Source organism: Haliotis cracherodii, unplaced genomic scaffold (genome assembly GCF_022045235.1).
Source record: "Haliotis cracherodii isolate W230 unplaced genomic scaffold, xgHalCrac1.p SCAF_19, whole genome shotgun sequence".
Classification (NCBI taxonomy): domain Eukaryota; kingdom Metazoa; phylum Mollusca; class Gastropoda; order Lepetellida; family Haliotidae; genus Haliotis; species Haliotis cracherodii.
The window spans coordinates 19267523-19292279 of NW_027266274.1; the positions used below are offsets into that span (position 1 = coordinate 19267523).

The 24757-nt window shown below is 41.8% G+C and overlaps 1 protein-coding gene across 4 annotated transcripts in view; it reads right to left on the reverse strand.

Annotated features, from left to right (window-relative positions):
• The window catches only part of LOC139466840 (dihydropyrimidinase-like), a 131507-nt gene that overhangs the window by 76004 nt on the left and 30746 nt on the right, over nucleotides 1-24757 (reverse strand). The window contains exon 1 of one of the 4 annotated variants that reach the window (XM_071248556.1): nucleotides 18999-19121. The exons of the other annotated variants lie outside the window; for them this stretch is intronic. Coding sequence (XP_071104657.1) covers nucleotides 18999-19028 — 30 coding nt within the window. The 5' untranslated portion in view covers nucleotides 19029-19121. Of the gene's footprint in view, nucleotides 1-18998; nucleotides 19122-24757 lie in introns of those variants that run through there. 4 annotated transcript variants of the gene reach the window in all.

Below are 24757 nucleotides of genomic sequence, written 5' to 3' on the forward strand. Positions count from 1 at the left end.
TTCCTGAGCAACAATGTGATTGATTACACATTGTGGATATGCTCCTTAGCAACAGTTTGATTGTTTACACATTGTGGATATTTTCCTTAGCAACATACACAATTGAGGATGTGAATGGCAGCGTATAGCCCCAATGATTATACAAGGGTGTAATATTTCAACGGAAGTACACTTCCTGCTGATGCACTGTACAATATGTCTGGCCCTCCCTGTAAACTTCCGATACTTATCACATTGTTCAACACATGTTAAAATGAACTGAAAAAGCCCACTTCTAACTCATGTTGCCTCCATCAGCTCAAGTTTATCACAGTGCAAGGGCTCAACATACTGGACATCTGACCATCCTGTTTGTTTATTTGTTTGTTTGTTGTGAAATGCACTCAGCAATATCCCAGCATATAGATGCAGTCTGTACATAATCTAGTCAGGACCAGAAAGTCAAGTGGTTGATGTCATGAGCATCAATTGCAAACCTAACCACATCAGCCTATAGTCTCTGAAACAAAAACATTTTATGATTATGATTATGATTATGATTATAAACAATTGAAATTGGAGGTGCATTAAGGATTTGGAAAATAAATTGGGTTCACATAATACTAAGTTATGAAGTGACTTGGCCTGGGGCGCAGTTCATGTAAGGTTAAAGTAAAAAAGGGGATGCGATTCGCCATGGGGAATGCTAGTATGGAAGATGACATCTTTTCAGTTTGTCCTCATCAGTTTTAGATAGGACGGAAATGCTGTGGATGAATTCATAACGGAAAAACAAGATGACACCCCATCTGTGAGAAAACAACAATTTTGTCTCCTTATTTAATCATTACATAAATTGGCAGATGAACATTTAGTGTAATTATCACAGAGAGCATTAGCATATGGGTATGTGTTGTAAGTTGATACTGGAGGCTTGTTTATAATGGTGCAAATCTGTTGAAATAGTTTCTCTAGTGCTGGAAGTTAACCAGTTTGTGGAGAAAGGAGACATGTTTAACTTTAATGTCTTTACAATGCCTAGAAAACTTGAAGTATTTTTTGTTATTGTTTTGATCACTTGATATACATTCGGATGTAGAAATGTAATCTTCCTGAGACAGAAATACCATCAGTTCATATAGAAACTGTAAATTTGTTGTGTTAGGAATATTTCAACTTTAATCACAAGATTCAGGTCTTTGTGCTAACAGATTGAGAGGATGTCATCATTTTGGTGAAAATCACCTTGCATGGAGTAGTGCTGAGAGAGTAGGTTCACAACGGCCAATCTGGGATTCAAACTCATAACCAGTGCATCACAGCATCCAAGGGAGACAACTCTGTAAGTAGGGACATTTTAGACCAGTGTGCCACTCATGTTGATTATGACCAACATACAATATTTTCAAGATCCTGCCGACTATAAAACAACCCAACAGAAAAAAACAAAATGATATTCCAACTAAAACGTGTGTCTTTATAAGCGTTATCTCTTCCATATCCAATCTCTCAAATAGGAAACAAAGTGGAGAAGTTATCAAAGGATTTCTAATGCATTGTTTTGGGATGAATAATCTTCATTAAATAAAACAGTAACTTCTTCTTGAATGATAATAACAAATACATGTGGCAAAAGCCTTAATAATTCCTCAAGATGTCATAAATTATAAAAAATCCTCACTATGGAATATCCATATCTGTATGTTCACCACACCCTGAACAAGATACACGGGAGTTTTTCAGTCGTCCTGTTCTTGCATCACTTGGGAGGCCCAAACTGACGGGCAAAAGCTGGTGGCACACAGCATCAGCAGTGCAGCATGAGTCAGTTGTGAGTAATGTTTCTATAGCGTGATGATGCCAGTGTGATCTGCCTCCTATTCTGTGTATCCCACGGCCTGTACAAGTCCCCGTACAGCCCAAGGGTGGATATATGCCTTACAACACGCATAGAAAACTCATAGTGTACAACTAGATGTGGAATAACGCTTTGCCTGAGCTCGAAACCAATGGCTTTCTTTGTCTGTGTTATTGCGAAACATTTTGTTGAAGACTGCTGAATAATTTATCTGAATTGATTTTGAACACTGTTCTGTTATGAATCAATATGCTAGTTATTGTGAATTTGGATAAAACTACTTTGCATTTGTTCAAATCAAGTTCCAACATTTTTTTGCATGCAAATAAAGATGGTGACAATTTCTCAAAGATTTGTTTCAATGAAGAACCAATAAAACTGCCACGTCTAACTTGAAAGAACCATTTGGAAAATAAGTAAATATAAACGGTAGAAGCTTTACAGTTCATAGTTGAATAGAAGAGGTTCTGAGACCATCAAATAAAAGGAGATTTGTTTTTCCTTAGGTCACCGTGACCCAACTATCAATGCTGTTACAAGTTTATGACAATTGGAAATCCATACAACTGCCCAAGGAATAAATTGATAGGTTTGCTGTCGGTTACCAGGAGTTGCGGGGGTGGGAGGGGGTGGGGTGGGTGAGGTAGCCACGTGGTTAAGGCGTATGCTCATTAAACTAGGTCTGATACTTCGACTGCCTCCTTGGCCTTGTCATAGAACGTCCGGGGTTGGATCCCCGGCTGCATCATACCAAAAGGCGTTAAGATATGATACTACTTGTTACCCTGCCTGGTGCTCGACATTCAGGGGCTAAAACAAGGACTGGTCGGTTGGAGTCAGTATACTGTGTCTGAGTGGGGTATTCATGTTAAACTATGCCATGGTATCTCCGTGGCGAGTACTATAAAATCAGTATTAGTCCGGACTTGAAAAGCAGACACACACACACACACTCGTGCCTGCACGTCGCTATATAAGTGATATAATTTTGGACGCGACGTTAAACCCCATTTCACCTCACCTTATTCCTTCAAAAGTCTTTAAATCTTCGGCATTAGAAACAATATCCCCAACATACTTTAAACCTATTCTCTACCATTCAATAAAAACTCCTTCTTTTAATGTTACTGCACCCAGATGTATTTGTCATTAATGCTAATTACACTTTGTCACCACATGATATGAATCCTACAATTAAAGAGCCATACAGACCCAAACAAACCATATTGAGTAAATGTGCCTCACAGAATTCATACAAAGTTGGGAAGTCATAATCTATAGGGGGGCACGGGTAGCCCAGTCGTCTAAGGCGCCACGATTTGCTGTGCAGAGTTGCGTCCCCTGGGCACACCAGAAACCACGATTTTGGTTCGAATCCCCATTTGCCCAAACTTCTAAGACCTGCATCACTTGGGGCTTTCCTCCCACATTAATCTGACACACCGCGATATGACTGGAATACTGTTAAAAGAGACATTAAAAACAACTCACTCACTCATAATCTATAGTATACCTAGCTACGCACTAATTAATCTGTAATTAATAACTACCTGATTGTCCACGGATGAGCAAATTTGTATAACCAGAGATTACATCATATGAGGAAATGGAGATTCACAGAATCTGAGGTACATCGCAATACTCGGTCCCACGCTGTGATAATCACACAGTCGTTCTAAAATACAAGACATGCTAAAGTCTAACAGTCTTATTTGTCCCCAAATAATGTTGATGTAGGCTGTTATCGCAGTATGCCTGACTGTCTGATTGTCCAGTCCTCTCCTGGTTGTACTGAAGAGTCCCAACTCCAAGTCATTTAGCAATATTCTGTCCCCTACTGTGTCTTAGTCATGGCTGATCCTAGAGAAACTCTGTTATTTTATACCAAAGTTGTACCTGAGGATCTCAAAAATGAGTCAACTTTGGCAATAAACAAATACTTTTCTAACAGATCAGATCCACATGAATATCCACCTCCATCATCTCTGCGTGATAGATTCAAAAAAGAGATATGCTAATTTTTCGCTTATAAATGATTGATTCCTGAAATTGATCATGCAGCTTTCTAGATAGAGTTGGAATGCACAATGATGACACGGCTATGAATCACAATAGTTTTCCACGACATGGAATCTGTATCAGTCTCTATATTGATCCATCTGTCGGAGTCTGATCACTGAGTGGTACATTCTGGTAGCTTACTGCATCAGGTCCCCTGATCTATTTCTTGAAGAAATGGTTCTTATAAGGCTGCAAGAGTTAGCTCCCTTCCCCTTCCCAGCTGATCCCAGCACTACAACATTCAATCATTCGCTGTGATTACTTCACGCATGGAACAATGGTCCATATGAACTTTTTTAAGGTGTAATATTTTTTTACATGTTAATACAGAAACAATTTTGTTAGATTGAAAATAACAATGTTCTCAACATGTGCAGTTGGCAGTATCTCGTGATGCCTTGAAGTGATATTGGACTCGTGTTCCCGGCTACAGGAGTTTGCTATAAGACTAATGGGTAAATGGTTGTGTTTGTTTCCTTCCTAATCGCCTCCATGTTGCACTGTAGAGTAACTCCAAGTGCTAACAGGTGCTTGCAGGAGCCACTCAAGAAGTTCCCAGCCACCGGACAAAAATGAACACACCGCTGTTATTCTGAATGAAAGTTCAGTTTAAATACTATTTAAGTAAACCACTGTAAAAAGAACTTGCTTGAATAGGTTGTAGTTACTCTGATCAATTAATATGCAATGAAATCGTTATGCCAAGCCCAAGGGAAATTGCTGTCATATCTCCTGCGTGAGATTAAGCTAAGGTATTCCCACTGATGCCCATCCCCCAGGGCTGTTCCTACTGCAGTCAGTTCACCAGATGTGACAGACACAGGTGAGGTAGCCAAGTGGTTCAAGTGTTGGCTTGTCACACTGCAGACCCGGTTTGATTCCTCATATGGGTACAGTGCTACTGTTCCAACCAGCATCCTGTCATCTGTTTCTAGTTTCACTGGGATGTGGGTAGCCTAGAGGTTAAAGCGTTTGTCATCATGCTGAAGACCTGGTTCCATTCCCCACGTGGGTACAATGTGTGAAGCCCACTTGTGGTGTTCCCAGGCTTGATATTGCTGGAATATTGCTAAAAGTGGCATAAAACCATACTCAGGTTTCTCTTCATGATGCATGTCTGGCAGGGGATGAATGATTTTACTGATTAGCAAATACAATAAATTAGCAATGGAAAGGAGACTGATGTATTGTTGACATGAATATGCAGATGTCTGTTCACACAATGTGTGCATGAATATAAAACAAGAATGTGGTATTAGGCTGGAGTGATGTGTTAGACTAACATTTATTCCCAGAAGAAAGTTATCTTATTTAAACACATATATATACAAAATAAAAAAATTAATCCAAATGGAGCCCAGAACAATGCTTATTTTAGAGATGAAACAATCTAGTGTTGCCAAATCATTCTAGACTTGAGCTGGATTCCTTTTTGAATTTATTCTCTAGGGTCATGGAGACAGGCTAATGTGTCAGTATGTGCATGGAATTATGGTAGCCAATGTACATAGCCGTCAAAGATTGATCCATGGAATTATGGTAGCCAGTGTTCATAGCCGTCAAAGATTTTGAGTGAGTGAGTGGGTTGAAAGATGCTTTTCGGTGTATGCAAAAAACAATCATCAAAATCAATATCACAGAAACACCAGACAGAGTCTTCACACATTGTACTCATATTGGGATTCAAACCCACGCCTTCATAGAAATAAACCACTGGGCTACCTCAATGACAACCAGGAATTTCAAAGCAGGGAGTGGGGTCCATATACTTTTGGCAACTTGTGTATCATTCATTGACCAATGTGGTCCTCTGTCTGGACCTGCCCATGAAGCAATACTACAAATAACAAAGTGATATTGATGTCTGCTGGTTAAACATCAGTTCACAATTGAACTTCAACATTGTCCGACAATGCTGCTCAATCGTCATGGATATAATCCAGTATTGATTTCCACTCGATTTTACAGGGTGAGTCATGTGACCTCCATGAAGTACCCAGAGTTTCTAACTCAGGGAATCCGCAAAATGGAGAAACAACAATGTCAAATTCATCTGTGGAACAACATATCAAGAGGAAAATAGCACATGACACAAACAACACATTCTGTTGTTACCATGGTAACAGTTATATCTAAGAATCTCAGATTCACAAATATATCGACCAAAGATACCGATGATACAGTTCTAAAGAAATTGTTTTATAATTGTTTAACAATCTCTCAATCAAAATCATCTTAGTCTAAATCCGGTTTCAAAGATGTCTTGTTATAAGAGAACCCTTTGCAGGTGATACAATGCAATGGCTACATGGATCATTATTCCAGGTAGGTCAGGGTGACCTCAGACCCCTCACAACAGCAAACCTGGATGATTGCAGGACCAGTCTTCCTGATAGACTTGCTACAGTCTCCACTGCACTATTAATCTACACAATGTTATATTGGGTTAGTGCATTAGGGTTTAACACTGTTTTCACCAGTGTATCAGCCTGGCCTCTCAGCTTGATGGAGAGCCAAATATGCACAGAACTGGATGAGTTGGGTTACTCTGCTCCTGGTTTGATGCAGGTCAGACACAAACCAAGGATAAGGCTGGGAACAAATGTGGGATTTGAACCCATGACTGACATTTCCCAGCAGCTTTGTGGTACAACATCTAATACTTTAGTCCCAGTGACCTTTATATAAACTATATCAACACGTGTCAATAAAAGTTTCATCAACAAATGTTTGATATAAAAAGACACCAGAATTAATTTGTATTTATCATCCAATGCTCTGTTCGAACAAAAAGTTTTAATCCCAACAGACAGTCAGGCAGGTGACTCAAAAGTGTCGCCTGCCCATCTTCAAAGCTACCTGCCTGCATTCAGACTGTATAAATATTACAAAATCGCAAAAACTAGAGACAAATCATGCCTTGATTCAGTTGAAATAATGCAAACAATCACTTGAGAACCTACAAGGAGTTATAATAAAATGGAATACATAAGTAGTCTGAAAATGATCTGGCAGACAGTCGGGCAGGTGGAGGAAAATTTCATGCAGCCCGACAGAAAAGTTACCAGCCACGGGCAGGCGGTTATTTCAGACACTGAACCAAAGTCATTCTTCCAACTTGTCCAGTTTGTAAACAGACATAAGCAGTAACTTCAGTGTAAAATGGTACAGCTAACCGTCTTCATTAGACAACCCATGCCCCTTCATGTCGATTCAGCAGGGCATCCTCCAGGAACCATTTCAAGGAGAGTCTATAGGAGTGTGTTGACTGGTACAACACTGACAGCATCTGCACTTAAAACCATGCTCATATGATTCTGGCATGCCTAAGGGAGGTAACTCCCTCTAGATGAGTCTGCAGGGACACTCCAGGAACCATTGCACGGAGAGTGTAAGGGAGTGTGTTGACTTGTACAACACTGACAGCATCTGCACTTAAACCCATGCTCATATGATTCTGCCATGCGTAAGGGGGTTAACTCCCTCTAGACGAATCAGCAGGGACACTCCAGGAACCCAAGGAGAGTGTATGGGAGTGAGTTGACTTGTACAGCATCTGCACTTAAACCCATGCTCATATAATCCTGGCATGCCTAAGGGAGGTAACTCCCTCCAGACAAGTCAGCAGGGACACTCCAGGAACCCAAGGAGAGTGTATGGGAGTGGGTCGACAGTTACAACATGGCATCCTTCAGTGAGGAGTCACACACACTTGGGTTACACCTAAGGCTGAGTCAGTCATGGAATCCAAGAACAAAGTTTATACTTCCTGTAAATCTTGCCGATTGGAATGTTTTGTGTTAGTAAGCCAAATGTTTAGTCTCGTTGCGCCAGAATGTTTCAAATCACCCAGTATATATCTTGTTGTGCTGACTGATGGCATGCTGTCCCCCTCCCTGCCGTATGTTGCAGGACACTACTTCCCTGGCCACTCATTCCACCATATGGTAATATTTGATGTAACACAGTAATGCAAGCTGCACATTCACCAGCTGGGCAGACATTTGACTTCTGCTTGATCCTGGGGAGCGATGGGCCAACTACTTTGCCAGATCCTTCTCTGTATTGTGTCTCATGATGATGCATCCAGCTACACTCAGGAATAGTTGTCGGTTAATAGTTTTTGGAAAGGATGAATCACATTCCATGTTAAGAACGTTAAATATTAAAGGCACCAGCTTGTGGTAAAATGTCAGAGTCACATTATTTATTTACTTTTTAATCATTTATTTATTTCATTATTTACAAGGCTTCTTCATGAATATGCCATTAAAGTTTTCGAGGTTAGTGTCTGCAAAACATTATCGGGATCTTAACATACACCTCATGTTCAAATGGTGATCTCTCATTGGACAAGAGTTCAGCCGTGCTTGAAAAAAACGTTGAAAGTAACACCACAATCCCTCTCCCTGACTGACTCCTGTGGTGACATAAGGTATGTGTGAAAGAGTATCCATATGAGCCTACTTGACCTGCGCCTCGCCAACTCACCACGCCGCGGTAACACAAGGCACCTGGACCTGTATAGCACACAACCAGTTGCCAACTCACCATGCCGCGGCAACACAAGGCATCTGGACCTGTATAGCACACAACCAGTCGCCAACTCACCAAGCCGTGGCAACACAAGGCACCTGGACCCGTATAGCACACAACCAGTCGCCAACTCACCACGCCGTGGCAACACAAGGCACCTGGACCTGTATAGCACACAACCAGTGGCCAACTCACCACACCGCGGTAACACAAGGCACCTGGACTCGTATAGCACACAACCAGTTGCCAATACGTCAGGACAGAGATGAGTTCCACTTTACAGACAGCGTGTCTGAAAACTGCTTCATCAGCAGACTCATGACACCATGAACTGGTGCAGTTGTAATTACAAATTTGCTTGTTCCTGACAGAAACAAATGGAGATTTCTGGTCATCTGTCAGTCAGACAAGATGGATGGTTTTCAGTCCGTCTCAAATTAGTTACTGTGACTGACATGTGCTGTTGGTGAAACTGTCGGCACATGTACTACCGAAAAACTCAGGTACATTCAGTACAGAAAACAGACGAAAAAAGTTTGAGATCTTGAATATTTTGGGGATAATTTTATGAAATTGTGTGCTCAGTCTTCAATACAAAATAAAAATTCCTAAAATATTCATGATAACTATTTCTGTTCAGTATATCTGTGTACAACCACCTCAGCCTGGTTTGTAAGGCCATTTTGGCGTTGCTTTAGATATAACATTCACCACCTTGATCAGTGGAATTGCAGAACTCTGGACAAAAAGGAAAACAGTTTGAACAAAGTCAGGCATCATCATTGGTGGGAACAAGCCGAAGGTTCAGATTCAGTGGTCAATTGGTTTCTGACAAGATGAGAGTAAAAGCATGGTCAAAGTCCAAAGGTCAAAGTGAGGTCCACTTCTAAGATATCGTAAAAAAACGGAACATATGCGTTAAGCCCCACTACAAACTACACTTCTATCAAATTTTATTTCATTTTGAAAGAAAATGGTCAAATAATGGCAATAAGAAGTTTTAGATTTCAATATGGCCGAAAGACAAAGTTCAGATCAAGGACAACATTTCAAATATGGCAACAATGGAACACATGTGAAGGTCTACTACGAGCTACATATGCAGCAAATTTCACTACATTTTGAACAAATATACCTGAGTATTGGCCATAAAGAGGTTTTTCAATATGGCTGCAACATGACAGACACAGGACACAATGGGCAACTGACAAACAGGCCTGGACATAAGCTCACTTAAATTTCAGTCAGGTGAGCTAACAAAATATAAAAGAATATTTTGTTCTAAATCTTATATTTTATCAGGATTCACTTTTGCTTCATTTTATCTAGGACATTAACATACTAGCTATATGTACCTTATGCCTTAGCTTCATAAATAAAAAATAATATTTGTAAACAACTGTACAAATATTATACCTTATTACAATATATAATACTATTTATCTCACATTACATTAAAATACTAGCTTCTGATTGGTTCATATGTGGGCAATTATTTTCCATGTAGCCTGTTCATGTAGCCGCTGAGAAATCAATTAGAGCATATCTTACGTAACTTGCTTATTTCGCATAAGTATCATTGAGCTGATATGAACCACTGTTTATCCGAATGCATTGGGTAAAGGGAAGTAACTCAGTTATTTTTTTTGTCTGCGAGTTGTCAAAATGGTTGGAAAAAGGCTTTTTACTCGGTGAAACTTCGGACGTATATTCCGGGTCTGTATGAATGAACGTTGGTGAGATAGGTTGTCAACCAATCCCCCGGGGCATATGGTGTGATGTAGCCTGTGTGAGCCATAGTGCACCTCGGCAGACCACTCAGGGTACATAGGCTCACACACAGGGTACATCACACCTGACGACTCAGGGTACATAGGCTCACACACAGGGTACATCACACCTGACGACTCAGGGTACATAGGCTCACACACAGGGTACATCACACCTGACGGCTCAGGGTACATAGGCTCACACACAGGGTACATCACACCTGACGGCTCAGGGTACATAGGCTCACACACAGGGTACATCACACCTGACGGCTCAGGGTACATAGGCTCACACACACGGTACATCACACCTGACGACTCAGGGTACATAGGCTCACACACAGGGTACATCACACCTGACGACTCAGGGTACATAGGCTCACACACAGGGTACATCACACCTGACGGCTCGGGGTACAAAGGCTCACACACAGGGTACATCACACCTGACGGCTCGGGGTACAAAGGCTCACACACAGGGTACATCACACCTGACGACTCAGGGTACATAGGCTCACACACACGGTACATCACACCTGACGACTCGGGGTACAAAGGCTCACACACAGGGTACATCACACCTGACGGCTCGGGGTACAAAGGCTCACACACAGGGTACATCACACCTGACGACTCAGGGTACATAGGCTCACACACAGGGTACATCACACCTGACGGCTCAGGGTACATAGGCTCACACACAGGGTACATCACACCTGACGACTCAGGGTACATAGGCTCACACACACGGTACATCACACCTGACGACTCAGGGTACATAGGCTCACACACAGGGTACATCACACCTGACGACTCAGGGTACATAGGCTCACACACACAGGGTACATCACACCTGACGGCTCAGGGTACATAGGCTCACACACACGGTACATCACACCTGACGACTCGGGGTACATAGGCTCACACACAGGGTACATCACACCTGACGACTCAGGGTACATAGGCTCACACACACGGTACATCACACCTGACGGCTCGGGGTACATAGGCTCACACACAGGGTACATCACACCTGACGACTCAGGGTACATAGGCTCACACACAGGGTACATCACACCTGACGACTCGGGGTACATAGGCTCACACACAGGGTACATCACACCTGAAGACTCAGGGCACATAGGCTCACACACAGGGTACATCACACCTGACGACTCAGGGTACATAGGCTCACATACAGGGTACATCACACCATCACACCTCAAAATCGGTTGACAACTTATAGTATACTACTGTTGACTGTAATTTCTGGTGTTTCGTGATCGCAGTGATCAGCTGATAATGTTTTCTGTGACAGGGGAAAACATCGTGTCATTGGAAAACTTGAGTTTATGTTAGTAAATTTTGGGAGCCATGGTTTACCGGGCACTATAACTGAGTTAGCACTATTTTGAAGAGCGCAATAGCGACGGAACACTGTACTGAGAAGTTAAAGAAAACTTGACTTTTTCATATGCTATAATTCTAGGAAGAAAAGGTCTTCAGCGCATGCTTTTTGTAAAAGGCGACATTGCTTGTCGTAAGAGGCGACTATGCTTGTCGTAAGAGGCGACTATGCTTGTCGTAAGAGGCGACTAACGGGATCGGGTGGTCAGACTCGCTGACTTGGTTGATGCATGTCATCGATCCCAATTGCATGGATCGATGCTCATGATATCAATCACTCTATTGTCTGGTCCAGACTAGATTATTAACAGACCGCCGTCATATAGCTGGAATATTGCTGAGTGCAGCATAAAACAACAAATGAACCACCCAACCATATACTATAATTAATCTGTCATTGCTTATTAAGTGGGTATTGTAAAACACAGCCTTCCAATTGTGGGTGTTCCTTAACTTGTAATCATCAGTATTATTGTGTCGCCCAGCTGTACAGCACTTCATCTCAGTCCAAACTCCAAGAGGAATACTTTGCAGAGATAATTCTTCAGGCAAGATGTCATCAAAGTTGGTTAGTTAACTGTATTAATGTGCCCTGACTCATGTTATGACAGACAGTAATTGATCACTTCCTGTACATGTGCTCTACAGCATGCATTCTGATGACGAGGACAACTCCATGAGGCGAAGGAAATGCAAATCTCGAGTTTCCCTGGCAGTAATTGTCTGCTCAACTAGAAGCAGAAAAAGTAAAAAGCATGCAAAATGCACAGATGGTAGTTTGTTTTCATTTTCTTGGGGGAGAGTAACATATAAGCTAACCTGAAATTCTGTAACTGTACAAATATTTTGTTACAAATGCCAAGTTTTATATGATTTCACACTCCTATATTTATTAATTTATTTGATACAAAATGAAGACTTTTCTGTCAGCAAATGATAAAAGAGAACATTTACAATTTGTAAGGAAGTTCTTGATAAGGGCTGAATAGGAAGTTCTTGATAATGGCCAAATAGGAAGTTCTTGATGATGGCCAAATAGGAAGTTCTTGATGATCACCAAATAGGAAATTCTTGATAAGGGCCAAATAGGAAATTCTTGATAATGGCCAAATAGGAAATTCTTGATAATGGCCAAATAGGAAGTTCTTGATAAGGGCTGAATAGGAAGTTCTTGACAATGGCAAATTAGGAAGTTCTTGATAATGGCAAAATAGGGAGTTCTTGATAATGGCCAAATAGGTAGATCTTGATAAGGGCTGAATAGGAAGTTCTTTCTAAGGGCCAAATAGGAAATTCTTGATAATGGCCAAATAGGAAGTTTTTGATAATGGCCAAATAGGAAGATCTTGATAAGGGCTGAATAGGAAGTTCTATCTAAAGGCCAAATAGGAAATTCTTGATAATGATAAGACCTAACTAACATGTGAGTAAGTGAGTAAGTGAGTGAGTGAGTGAGTGAGTGAGTGAGTGAATTTGGTTAACTGCACTTTGGTTTATCAGTATTCAAGCTGGTTTAGGGATATCGGGTGGGTGAGTGAGTGAGTTTTCTACCCAGATCACAAGTCACAAGTTGTTTGTTATCCAGGTCACAGACCACGACAGGACGAGGCAGTTGGATGAGTGAGGGATTCTGGATTTGTAGGTGAATGGAAGATAGAATAGAAATCTACATCTCAAGGAGGAGATGGTCTATGAGATTTTACCCACAATGCACTCTTCCAGCTGTAGGCATCATATTTGTGTTTTTTTTGGTTTGAATTATAATTTTCATTTCATACATGTAAACAAACATCCACAAGACAATGACATTTCTATCACTTCATACCGGTGAGCCAATGACACCCCAGGGATTGCAAGGTATGAGACATAGCGGGGAGATAACAGGTATAATATGCTTAACTGTGTGATATACACATTATCACATCATAACTCCACACACCATCAACAATATGCTACAAAAGACCAGTCAGTCAGGACATTTTCTCAATGGAAGCCTGACATATCTTGTATTTCCTCTACCCCGGCATGTTGGAGCTGCTGTTTTTTGCTGCCACAGCAATAATTTATACACACAAATAATTACACTATGTGACAAAAGTGCTTTGTACGCCACGGTTGAATGTTGAAATGTCTAAAGTATTATGTTATGTCAACATTGCGAAGGTAATGAGAAAACAGCTCAAGCAGGAAATACACAGCTAGCAAAGCAGGGCACTCTGGGATAGTTTGGGGACATAAAGGGAAGTTGGTGGCAGAACCTGTCTGTGTCTGAATGGGGTGCACAAAGGGGTTTTAGAACATGTATCAAAGTAACACATTCACTTGGGAGTATGCAAGAGGTGTCCCAAGGTTTTAATAACTTGTGTTAAACACTTCTCATGTCCATCATAGGATGTAACTAACATGTGAGTAAGTGAGTGAGTAAGTGAGTGAGTGGGTGGGTGAGTGAGTGAGTGAGTGAGTGAGTGAGTGAGTGAGTGAGTGAGTGAGTGAGTTTGGTTTACTGCACCATTATCAGTATTCAAGCTGGTTTAGGGATATCGGGTGGGTGAGTGAGTGAGTTTGCTCAAAGCAATATTCTGTTGGTGAGTTGGTGATTTGGTTGGTGTTTGGATGAGTGAGTGAGTGAGTGAGTGAGATGGGTTTTCCACTATTTCGAAGAATATTCAAAGTGTCACAAGATATGAAATCCATGAGCACCAAGGACACCACAAGCCATAAGCAAGGCAAATCTAGGATTCAAACAAATTATCACCAGATCCGTGAACATGCAAGGGAAGCAACTCTGCACATCAAACTGGGTCACCCTAGACCACTAGTAACAAGACACAATCTTTTGTTAATAATATGTTTGTTTTTTTCTTGCTTAACGCCACACGCAGTAATATTCCAGCTATAGGATGGCAGTCATAATCTGGACCAGACAATCCAGTGATTGATATCATGAGCATCGATCTATGCAATTGGGATAAATAAAATGCATCAACCAAGTCAGTGAGCCTGACCACCCAATCCCGTTAGTCCCCTTTTACAGCAAGCATTGATTGTTGAAGATCTATTCTACCCCGAATCTTCACGGGTCAGTTAACAACATGAGTCTGTTTGGACTTGACCCTTGGTTTATGCCTGTTAGAGCCAACACTGAACTATCCATCTGTTTAGTCATTAAACAGTTCTCATTTAATGCCTCCATCGATCACATGCTCTAATTCACTTCTTAATTCATTCATCAATCAACTAAGTCATTCCTTCCTCAGTCAGTCCACTCACTCAGTCATCCTCCATGACATCATCAATTAAATAACAAACTCCTTCATTAAACAACCTCATTTCAGTCCACATCGCTTAAACTTTCAATCTTTAAGAATTAAACTTCAATTTCTGGACTCAAGCCAAAAACAGCCAGAACGAGGTGACAAACGAGAGTTAAATTTGTCAAAAAGAAAGCAACTTCCGTCAACACATCTCCCAAAGATAAACTCTCCTGTTATACCTCATTTCCCCTCCCCATAAGCCCTGCCTATCTCCATCACGACCCATCACCCAGTGAGACAGAGCAGCTAAAACACACACACTCCCCACACTGATAACATGGATACAAGTCTCGAATTATCAGCTTGTTTACTTCACATTAAACCCAAACTATTAACAAGTTGTTTGACGGACAGGTTCACAGATTATGCAATGGCTTGTAACTGTGGATGTTCTTTTTACATGGAAACATTTACCATAAATTACGGCTCAGTTTTGACATTCGCTGGAGCAGTGAGTCACAAGAATAATCCTCACAGTTTGTGTAGATTGAGTCAGTGGTTGCTGTTGATGGAGACACTGGGCCTGGCTCTGCAACCTATCTACAATATCCGTCATGGTTCCAACATTGGAATATTTCTTGATTCCCCACGCCGTACAATGCATGGGTTGTGGTTGTTATATTTGTTGATTCTTCACGACATAGGGTTCCTGGCTCAGCAATCTATCTATAATAACGGTCATGGTTCCACGTTCCCCATGCCGTACAAATCTTGTGTTTGTTACAGATGTTGATCCTTCAACAAGGAGTTGCTCATTGTCTTGTTTCATCACTGCCAACTATGTATTTAATTTCATCAAAACAAGTCTAGATCTCAAAGAGCAACAAGTCTACCTTGCTCTATTCCACATCATCATTCAGAAACCAGACATTTCTTGCATGTTAAACAAGTTCTTAGATAATATGTTTGTCTTGGTTTCAGGGTTTACATTAAATCGATGGGGGAATTGCTTGTAGGCTATTGGATGTGCACATTGATTCCTAAAGCCAATCTGCTGGAGAATCTGATCAGGACCTCTGGAAGGCCACAGAAATATAATGGATATATTTGGGAGTATTATGTCATTCTTAAATACAGATTTGAAACTTTGAGTGAAAGTTGCTTTATGCCACAGTTAGTAATATCTCAGCGACATAAGAGATATGTCACAACTTTAGACACTATAACACAATTTGAGATAGTGTAACACAACTGGGGACACTGTAACACAACTGGAGACACTGTAACACAACTGGAGACACTGTAACACAACTAGAGACACTATAACAAAATTTGAGACAGTGTAACACAACTGGAAACAGTGTAACACAACTGGAGATACTATAACACATCTGGAGACACTATAACACAACTGGAGACACTATAACACAGCTGGAGAAACTATGACACAACAGGAGACACTATAACACAACTGGAGACACTATAACACAACTGGAGACACTACAACACAACTAGATACACTATAACACAACTGAGACATAATAACACAATTTGAGACAGTGTAACACAACTTGAGACACTAACACAACTGGAGACACTATAACACAACTGGAGACACTATAACACAACTGGAGACACTGTAACACAACTGGAGACACTGTAACACAACTGGAGACACTACAACACAACTAGATACACTATAACACAACTGAGACATTATAACACAATTTGAGACAATGTAACTCAACTGGAGACAGTGTAACACAACTGGAGACACTATCACACAACTGGAGACAGTATAACAACTGGAGACACTATAACACAACTGAGACACTATAACACAATTTGAGACATTGTAACACAACTGGAGACACTGTAACACAACTGGAGACACTACAACACAACTGAGACATTAAAACACAATTTGAGACAGTGTAACACAACTGGAGACACTGTAACACAGCTGGAGACACTGTAACAAAACTGGAGACACTACAACACAGCTGGATATACTATAACACAACTGGAGACACTATAACACAGCTGGAGACACTATAACACAACTGGAGACACTATAACACAGCTGGAGACACTATAACACAACTGGAGACAGTGTAACACAACTGGAGACACTATAGCACAACTGGAGACAGTATAACACAACTGAGACACTAACACAGTTGGAGATACTACACCACAACTGGAGACACTGTAACACAGCTGGAGACACTGTAACACAGCTGGAGACAGTGTAACACAACTGGAGACAGTATAACACAACTGGAGACACTATAACACAGCTTGAGACACTATAACACAACTGGAGACAGTATAACACAACTGAGACACTAACACAGCTGGAGACACTATAACACAACTGGAGACAGTGTAACACAACTGGAGACACTGTAACACAGCTGGAGACAGAGTAACACAACTGGAGACAGTATAACAAAACTGGAGACACTATAACACAACTGGAGACAGTATAACACAACTGAGACACTAACAAAGCTGGAGACACTATAACACAACTGGGACACTGTAACACAACTGGAGACACTGTAACACAGCTGGAGACATTGTAACACAACTGGAGACAGTGTAACACAACTGGAGACAATGTAACACATCTGGAGACAGTGTAACACAACTGGAGATAGTGTAACACAACTGGAGATAGTATAACAGCAAACTGTGCTGCAGTTTGCCAGTAAGGGTTGCCCATGTCCAGGTGATCCCTACATCACTCACCAGGTGGCACTGACTCCCTGTACATGTGAGCGACAGGCTGGCAGGTACATGTGCATCACTCAGTCATGTTAACAGGCATGTCACCACTTGGCCATCAGAGCTGGAGAGCAGTCAGATGTGTGGCGACCAGGGTGGCCGGGGCAAGGCTGAATGTAACAGTATTTGAGTTGATTCAGTCTCTCTGCTTAATGAGGGAGGAAAGTGAGTGAGTGAGTGAGCTGGGTTTAACACCACTTTAAAGAGTATTCTAGATATATCACAGCGTGTCAGCTTGATGTGGGAGAAAAACCTAAAGTGATGCAGGTTTCAGATGTTTACTACTTTGGTGAAATCCACAAGTACGAGTATGGTGCTGACAAACCTAGAGCATAATCAGAGCAAACCTGCTATTCAAACCCACAATCATAAGATCCTGGCATTCCTAAGGGGTGCAACTCCGCAGAGCAAAAAGTGGCACAATGGTGACCCCAATGAGGGAAGAAAGTCTAAAGTGACACATATTAAAGGTTTATCACTTTGGTATGAATCATAATCATAATCATCATTTATAATCATAATTAGTGTGAATCTGTGATTTAAACCTTTGATCAGCAGATCCAGACAAGGCCAAGGGACACAACTCCTTGGACTTACCTCTGCCTCTCCTCTGGTCTGTTTAATGTGGGAAGGAAGTCTGATACAACTTCAGACACTGTGTCTCAATACAAGATGGAGGGAGTGTACACATCAGACACTGTGTATCAATACAAGATGGAGGCACTGTACACATCAGACACAGTGTATCAATACAAGATGGAGGGAGTGTACACATCAGACACAGTGTATCAATACAAGATGGAGGGACTGTACACATCTGACACTGTGTATCAATACAAGATGGAGGGACTGTACACATCAGACACTGTGTATCAATACAAGATGGAGGGAGTGTACACATCAGACACTGTGTATCAATACAAGATGGAGGGAGTGTACACATCAGACACAGTGTATCAATACAAGATGGAGGGACTGTACACATCAGACACTGTGTATCAATACAAGATGGAGGGACTGTACACATCAGACACTGTGTATCAATACGAGATGGAGGGACTGTACACATCAGACATTGTGTATCAACCACGCTGCATGTCTCCATATGGCCAGCATCACACCATGGCAACAGTTTGTCTACCCACATCACCCTATTACAACATCTGTAGGTCAACAAACAGTGACCGTGACATCGGACTGGTGTTACACACACGATCACACACAAGCAATGATCCGCCTTCCTGTCTGCTGCCCCATCCTAAAACACACGCCGCAAATGTCACAGTACCCCAGTACAGATGTACCCAAATTACACCCAATCAAATCATAATTTCATCAACTTACATGAGCAGGCTTCTCCGAAAAAGGCATCATTGGACTATATATCTGCTTCCACCATTGAGACACTGACAACCTTGGATGTTGGCGATGTAAGCAAGTAGGTCACATCTATAGAAGTAAATGCCAGGCTGGAGTCACCCTGCCAGAACCTCACACTAGCAGGATACCGCCGCCACACTTACAACTGATTATAATGTAAGTAGAATACAATTTACTTATCAATAATCAGTTGTATGGACACTATGCTCTTTGACTCTGCAACAGCTGCCCCGTCCTTGACTCATTGGTTTGATTTCTTAGAAACTCTGTCCAAATGACATCCATGGGTACATTGTGTGTATTATATGTATATCAACACATGTCTTTTAAAAGCTATAGAAATCCAATGTTTAAAGACGGTATATAATTTAGGATGTACATTTTGTAGGATGGGATTGTTTTCATCTTAATTGTCACTCAACTGACTGTCATTTTGTTGCCAACCTGAAAATGAAGGATCGTTTGCCTGCTGACAATGGTAAACTTGAAAATATACCCAATCAAATTAAATAAAACAACATTTAAAACGTAATCATCGTAACATATTTCAAGAATAGATATATATGAAATCCAGATAATGAATTATTTTTTAAAAATTTCTGACAAAATATCTATATTTATTTTTTAAAACAGCCATTAATATTAACATACGAAAAAGGTAAATATTTCCTAAAATGGAAAATATGGGTAGAAATCCAATGTAGTCCAAATCTAATTAATGAAACTCAATCCCAGTTATTCTTAACAGCACCATTATGATATTGGGGCATACCCTTAACTTAAACACATCAACCCCACCCTGCACATACACTGGACTAAAATCACCCCCCACATTAACATTCACCCCCACGCTGCACATACACTGGACTAAAATCACCCCCCACATTTACCCTCACCCCCATGCTGCACATACACTGGACTAAAAGCAACCCCCCCCTTCCCCCCCACGCTGCACATACACTGGACTAAAAGCACCCCCCACATTTACCCTCACCCCCACGCTGCACATACACTGGACTTAAAGCACCCCCCACATTTACCCTCACCCCCACGCTGCACATACACTGGACTTAAAGCACCCCCCACCCTCACCCCCATGCTTCACATACACTGGACTAAAAGCACCCCCCACATTTACCCTCACCCCCACGCTGCACATACACTGGACTTAAAGCAGCCCCCACATTTACCCTCGCCCCCACGCTGCACATACACTTGACTAAAAGCAACCCCCACATTTACCCTCGCCCCCACGCTGCACATACACTGGACTAAAAGCGTCCCCTACATTTACCCTCACCCCCACGCTGCACATACACTGTACTAAAAGCACCCCCCACATTTACCCTCACCCCCACGCTGCACATACACTGGACTAAAAGCACCCCCCACATTTACCCTCGCCCCCACGCTGCACATACACTTGACTAAAAGCAACCCCCACATTTACCCTCGCCCCCACGCTGCACATACACTGGACTAAAAGCAACCCCTACATTTACCCTCACCCCCACGCTGCACATACACTGTACTAAAAGCGTCCCCCACCCTCATCCACACGCTGCATATACACTGGACTAAAAGCAACCGCCACCCCACGCTGCACATACACTGGACTTAAAGCAGCCCCCCACATTTACCCTCGCCCCAACCCTGCACATACACTGGACTAAAAGCACCCCCCACATTTACCCTCACCCCCAAGCTGCACATACACTTGACTAAAAGCAACCCCTACATTTCCCCTCATCCCCACGCTGCACATACACTGGACTAAAAGCAACCCCCACCCCACGCTGCACATACACTGGACTAAAGGCTACCCCCACATTTCTACTGGAAGCAGACAGACCCAGATGGCCTCCAAATGCTGCTCCTCCTGGTTGATAACGCTGAAGATGCCGTCACTAGACTTGCACAAGTCTCTAAGGCAATAATTATTAGTTTAAATCATAGGTTTTAGATTATGCAAATCTTAAGAACAAGTTGTCCCTACTGACTGGAGACAATACTGTCCACATGCCTAGACTTGCCTATTAGGAGGATAGAATTACCACACATCCATGGACTTTTCTTTCAGTACAGCCTTGGAGCAAGGCTAATGCCGTCACCTGCCTCACAGAGGCTGTCACAAAGAGGCCCCTCATACTCGCGGTGCTGTGTTCCGTTACATATGACTGTTATGTTGTTTCCAGAACATTATTTGCTCATTTGGGCCTGGGTATGCTGGAACAGTGTATTAAACTGTTAGTGGATGTTTACTTGGACAAGATTAACAGTCTGTCACTTGTCCAAGTCCCAATAACTTTCCTGTATATGTTCTTGTAGTCATGGTCTTAACATGTTAACAGCCATATGGTGACGTGAAATGGGGTTTTACGTTGCATTCTAGATTATTGCACTTACAGAATGGCGTGCATGCATGTGTGTGTGTGGCTGCTTGTATGAGTCAGTACTTTGGCTGATTTCATAGTGCTAGCCCACTGAGATACCATGCCATAGTTAAACAATTATACCCCATTCAGTATACTGACTCCAACCCAACTTGTTTTAGCCCCTAATACCGAGCCTCAGGCAGGGTAACAACAAGTACCATGTTGGACGTCTTTTGGTATGACATGGCCGGGGATCAAACCACCCACCCTCCTCTCTCCAGCGACACGCTCCATATGTTGACACTTAAATGACAAGTTGGGAACAGTGACTCCAACAGCTGGACACTAAAATGACAAGTTGGGAACAGTGACTCCAACAGCTGGACACTAAAATGACAAGTTGGGAAAAGCCGACTCTAACAGCTTGACACTAAAATGACAAGTTGGGAACAGCGACCCTAACAGCTTGACACTAAAATGACAAGTTGGGAACAGTGACTCCAACAGCTTGACACTAAAATGACAAGTTGGGAACAGTGACTCCAACAGCTGGACACTAAAATGACAAGTTGGGAACAGCCGACGCCAACAGCTTGACACTAAAATGACAAGTTGGGAACAGTGACTCCAACAGCTGGACACTAAAATGACAAGTTGGGAACAGCCGACGCCAACAGCTTGACACTAAAATGACAAGTTGGGAACAGTGACTCCAACAGCTTGACACTGAAATGACAAGTTGGGAACAGTGACCACAACAGCTTTGGTCCAGACAGGAGAGATATTAGCCTAACATCTAGTCTCTGAAATAAAAAGGAGCCCAGAGACTCTCCTCATTTTCAGCCTGATACTGCAGTAATCTAGACTTGCCAAACATTATAGACTTGCATGGGCTGTATTTGATATATTTGCTTCAGGGTCTGTATGACCAGACAGACAGACAGACAGACAGACAGATATGTGTGTGACAGTATGGAATCCTTTCCAAACCTCAAGGTGTTTATCTAAATAATTACCAAAAAACATATCATGTTTATGTTCAGCAGGATGAAACAAGACCGGCTGTTCTTAATATCAAAACCAGGTGGAGTGAAAGTTTTAAGGTTTCTTTAAAAAAACTTTGTGTTGATCCAAGACGAAATGTGTTTCAATTTACCACCGTTACTCCCCCCATTTTTGTCACCAGATGGAGCCCTGCAGCAAACCCCCTGGAGTGAGAATGTTCCCTGACGATCGTTACATTGTTAACATCACGAAACTGTTCTATACCAGTGACAGTAAACAAACGAAACACCACCAGGTGAGCAATCATGGCATTTTGTAGAGCATCTTGAGTTCCGTAATCCTCTAACATCGAGCATCTTTGTTGGCAGTCTCCTGTTTATCACTGTTAAGTGGGTTATGTCATAACAAATGATATCATGGTTCTGACAGGGGAGATAACTGCTGGTATTGTTAAATACATGCACATTGTGAAGCACTCGAATCTGTTTTTTAACAATCCAATCAGAATGTAATACAGCTGTTTTGTGTAAACATTTTTCGACCTGTTTGTTGTAAACAAAGTTTACCTGTTCCCATATTAACATTGAAAAAGCACGGACACACAGCTAGTACAAAAAATCTCCTTCACATAATTTATCCTTAAGTGAGAGTACAAAGAATATATATTTAAAGAACGAAAAAAAGTAGATTGTTTCTCTTACACATTGATAAAATAAATCTGAAGAACCAAAACTTACATATTACTGAGACTTAGATTTTATTAACTTTCAGGAAACTGAGTACTAGTATTAGGAAAGTCTGTTGTGTGCTGGAAATGTTTAGGGAAGGGAAATAACTAGTTTTCCAACATTTCTCTATTTCTGTTTGTTTGTTTGTTTGTTTTGTTGTTGTTTAGAGCCACGCTCAGGAATATTCCAGCTCTATAACAGCAGTCTGGACCCGACAATCCAGTGATTGACCTCACAAGCATCGATCCACACAAAATGGATACTATGACATGCATCAACCAAGTCAGTGAGCCTGACCACCAGATCCTGTTAGTCGCCCCTTACGACAAGCATAGTCAGCTCTTCTGACAAGTATGGGTTGCTGAAGACCAGTTCTACTTCAGATCTGCAAGGATATCTCAATTTCTCAGATGCAAGGAACATGAGCACAGTGTCTGTGTTACGACACCGGCAGTAAGTGTTGGCCATTCTTCCAACATTCTGAAGTGACATCTGAATACCTTACAACACCCAGAGTAGTTCTCACTTTACTCAACCTTCAAAGTTTTTCACACAATGAACATGTCTGCATAATCAGCCTCACCAGGTGTCGCCAACTAACAAGTTCTGCCCTACACAAGAACTACACAAGTTGTCTCCCCTCACCAGGTGGTGTGTGGGTGCATCCAGACGCACGTATGGGAAACTGCCTATAGCTCGTTACTTAGGTTACCAGAAATGCTTAGAGCCAATCATTTCTTCAATTTCATGGAATGTTTTAGAAGTGAGGGTTGTGATGTGCTAATTTCGGAAACACCCCAGATATATACCAGCTTCTGATGATATCATTGTGTTAATTTGTACAAATCTGTCTTTTTACCAGTGTGTGTCAGTTTGACATGGCATGATTGGGGAACATAGTCGTCAGACACACATGGAGTGGGGTGGGCGTGCAGCAACAGTACTGGGTTTCTACATCATGGGGGCACAGTGGCCTAGTTATCTGAACAGCTCTGCAATTTGCTGTACAGAGTTACGTCTCTTAGAGTGAGTGAGTGAGTTGGGTTTAACACCGGTTTTAACAGGATCCCAGTTATATCGCTGCATGTCAGCTTAATGTAGGAGGAAAGCCTGAAGTGATGCATGTCTGAGACATTTACCACTTTGGTGAAACCCACGAGCACGGGTATGGCGCCTTAGACGACTGTGCCGGCCGTGACACGCATCTCTTAGAATTGCCTAGAAACCTATTTTAATGGGTTTGAATTCCGGTTTGTCCGCACCATACCCATGACATTCTGCTTTTGTCCCAAATCAAACTGACACATCGTGATATAACAGACATATTGTTCACAGCAGCATACCCAACTCACACATCCACTCATAAATTCTTTAATAATTTCTCAGAAATAGAACAGTAATAGGCTTGTCTTTCTGCAGTAGTATGCACAATCGTAAAATATGCTGGAAATACTTAAGTTAGAAGGCAACAACAAATAATTCACAAACATGTCCATTCATTCCTGATTGTGTTTGAACATGTGGAGTGTTAACAGTTAAAGATGGTATTAGGCCTCGTGCTAGACTACTCCAGTCTCGTGATGAAAGACGGGAGGGATCAGTCGTACCTTTTGAC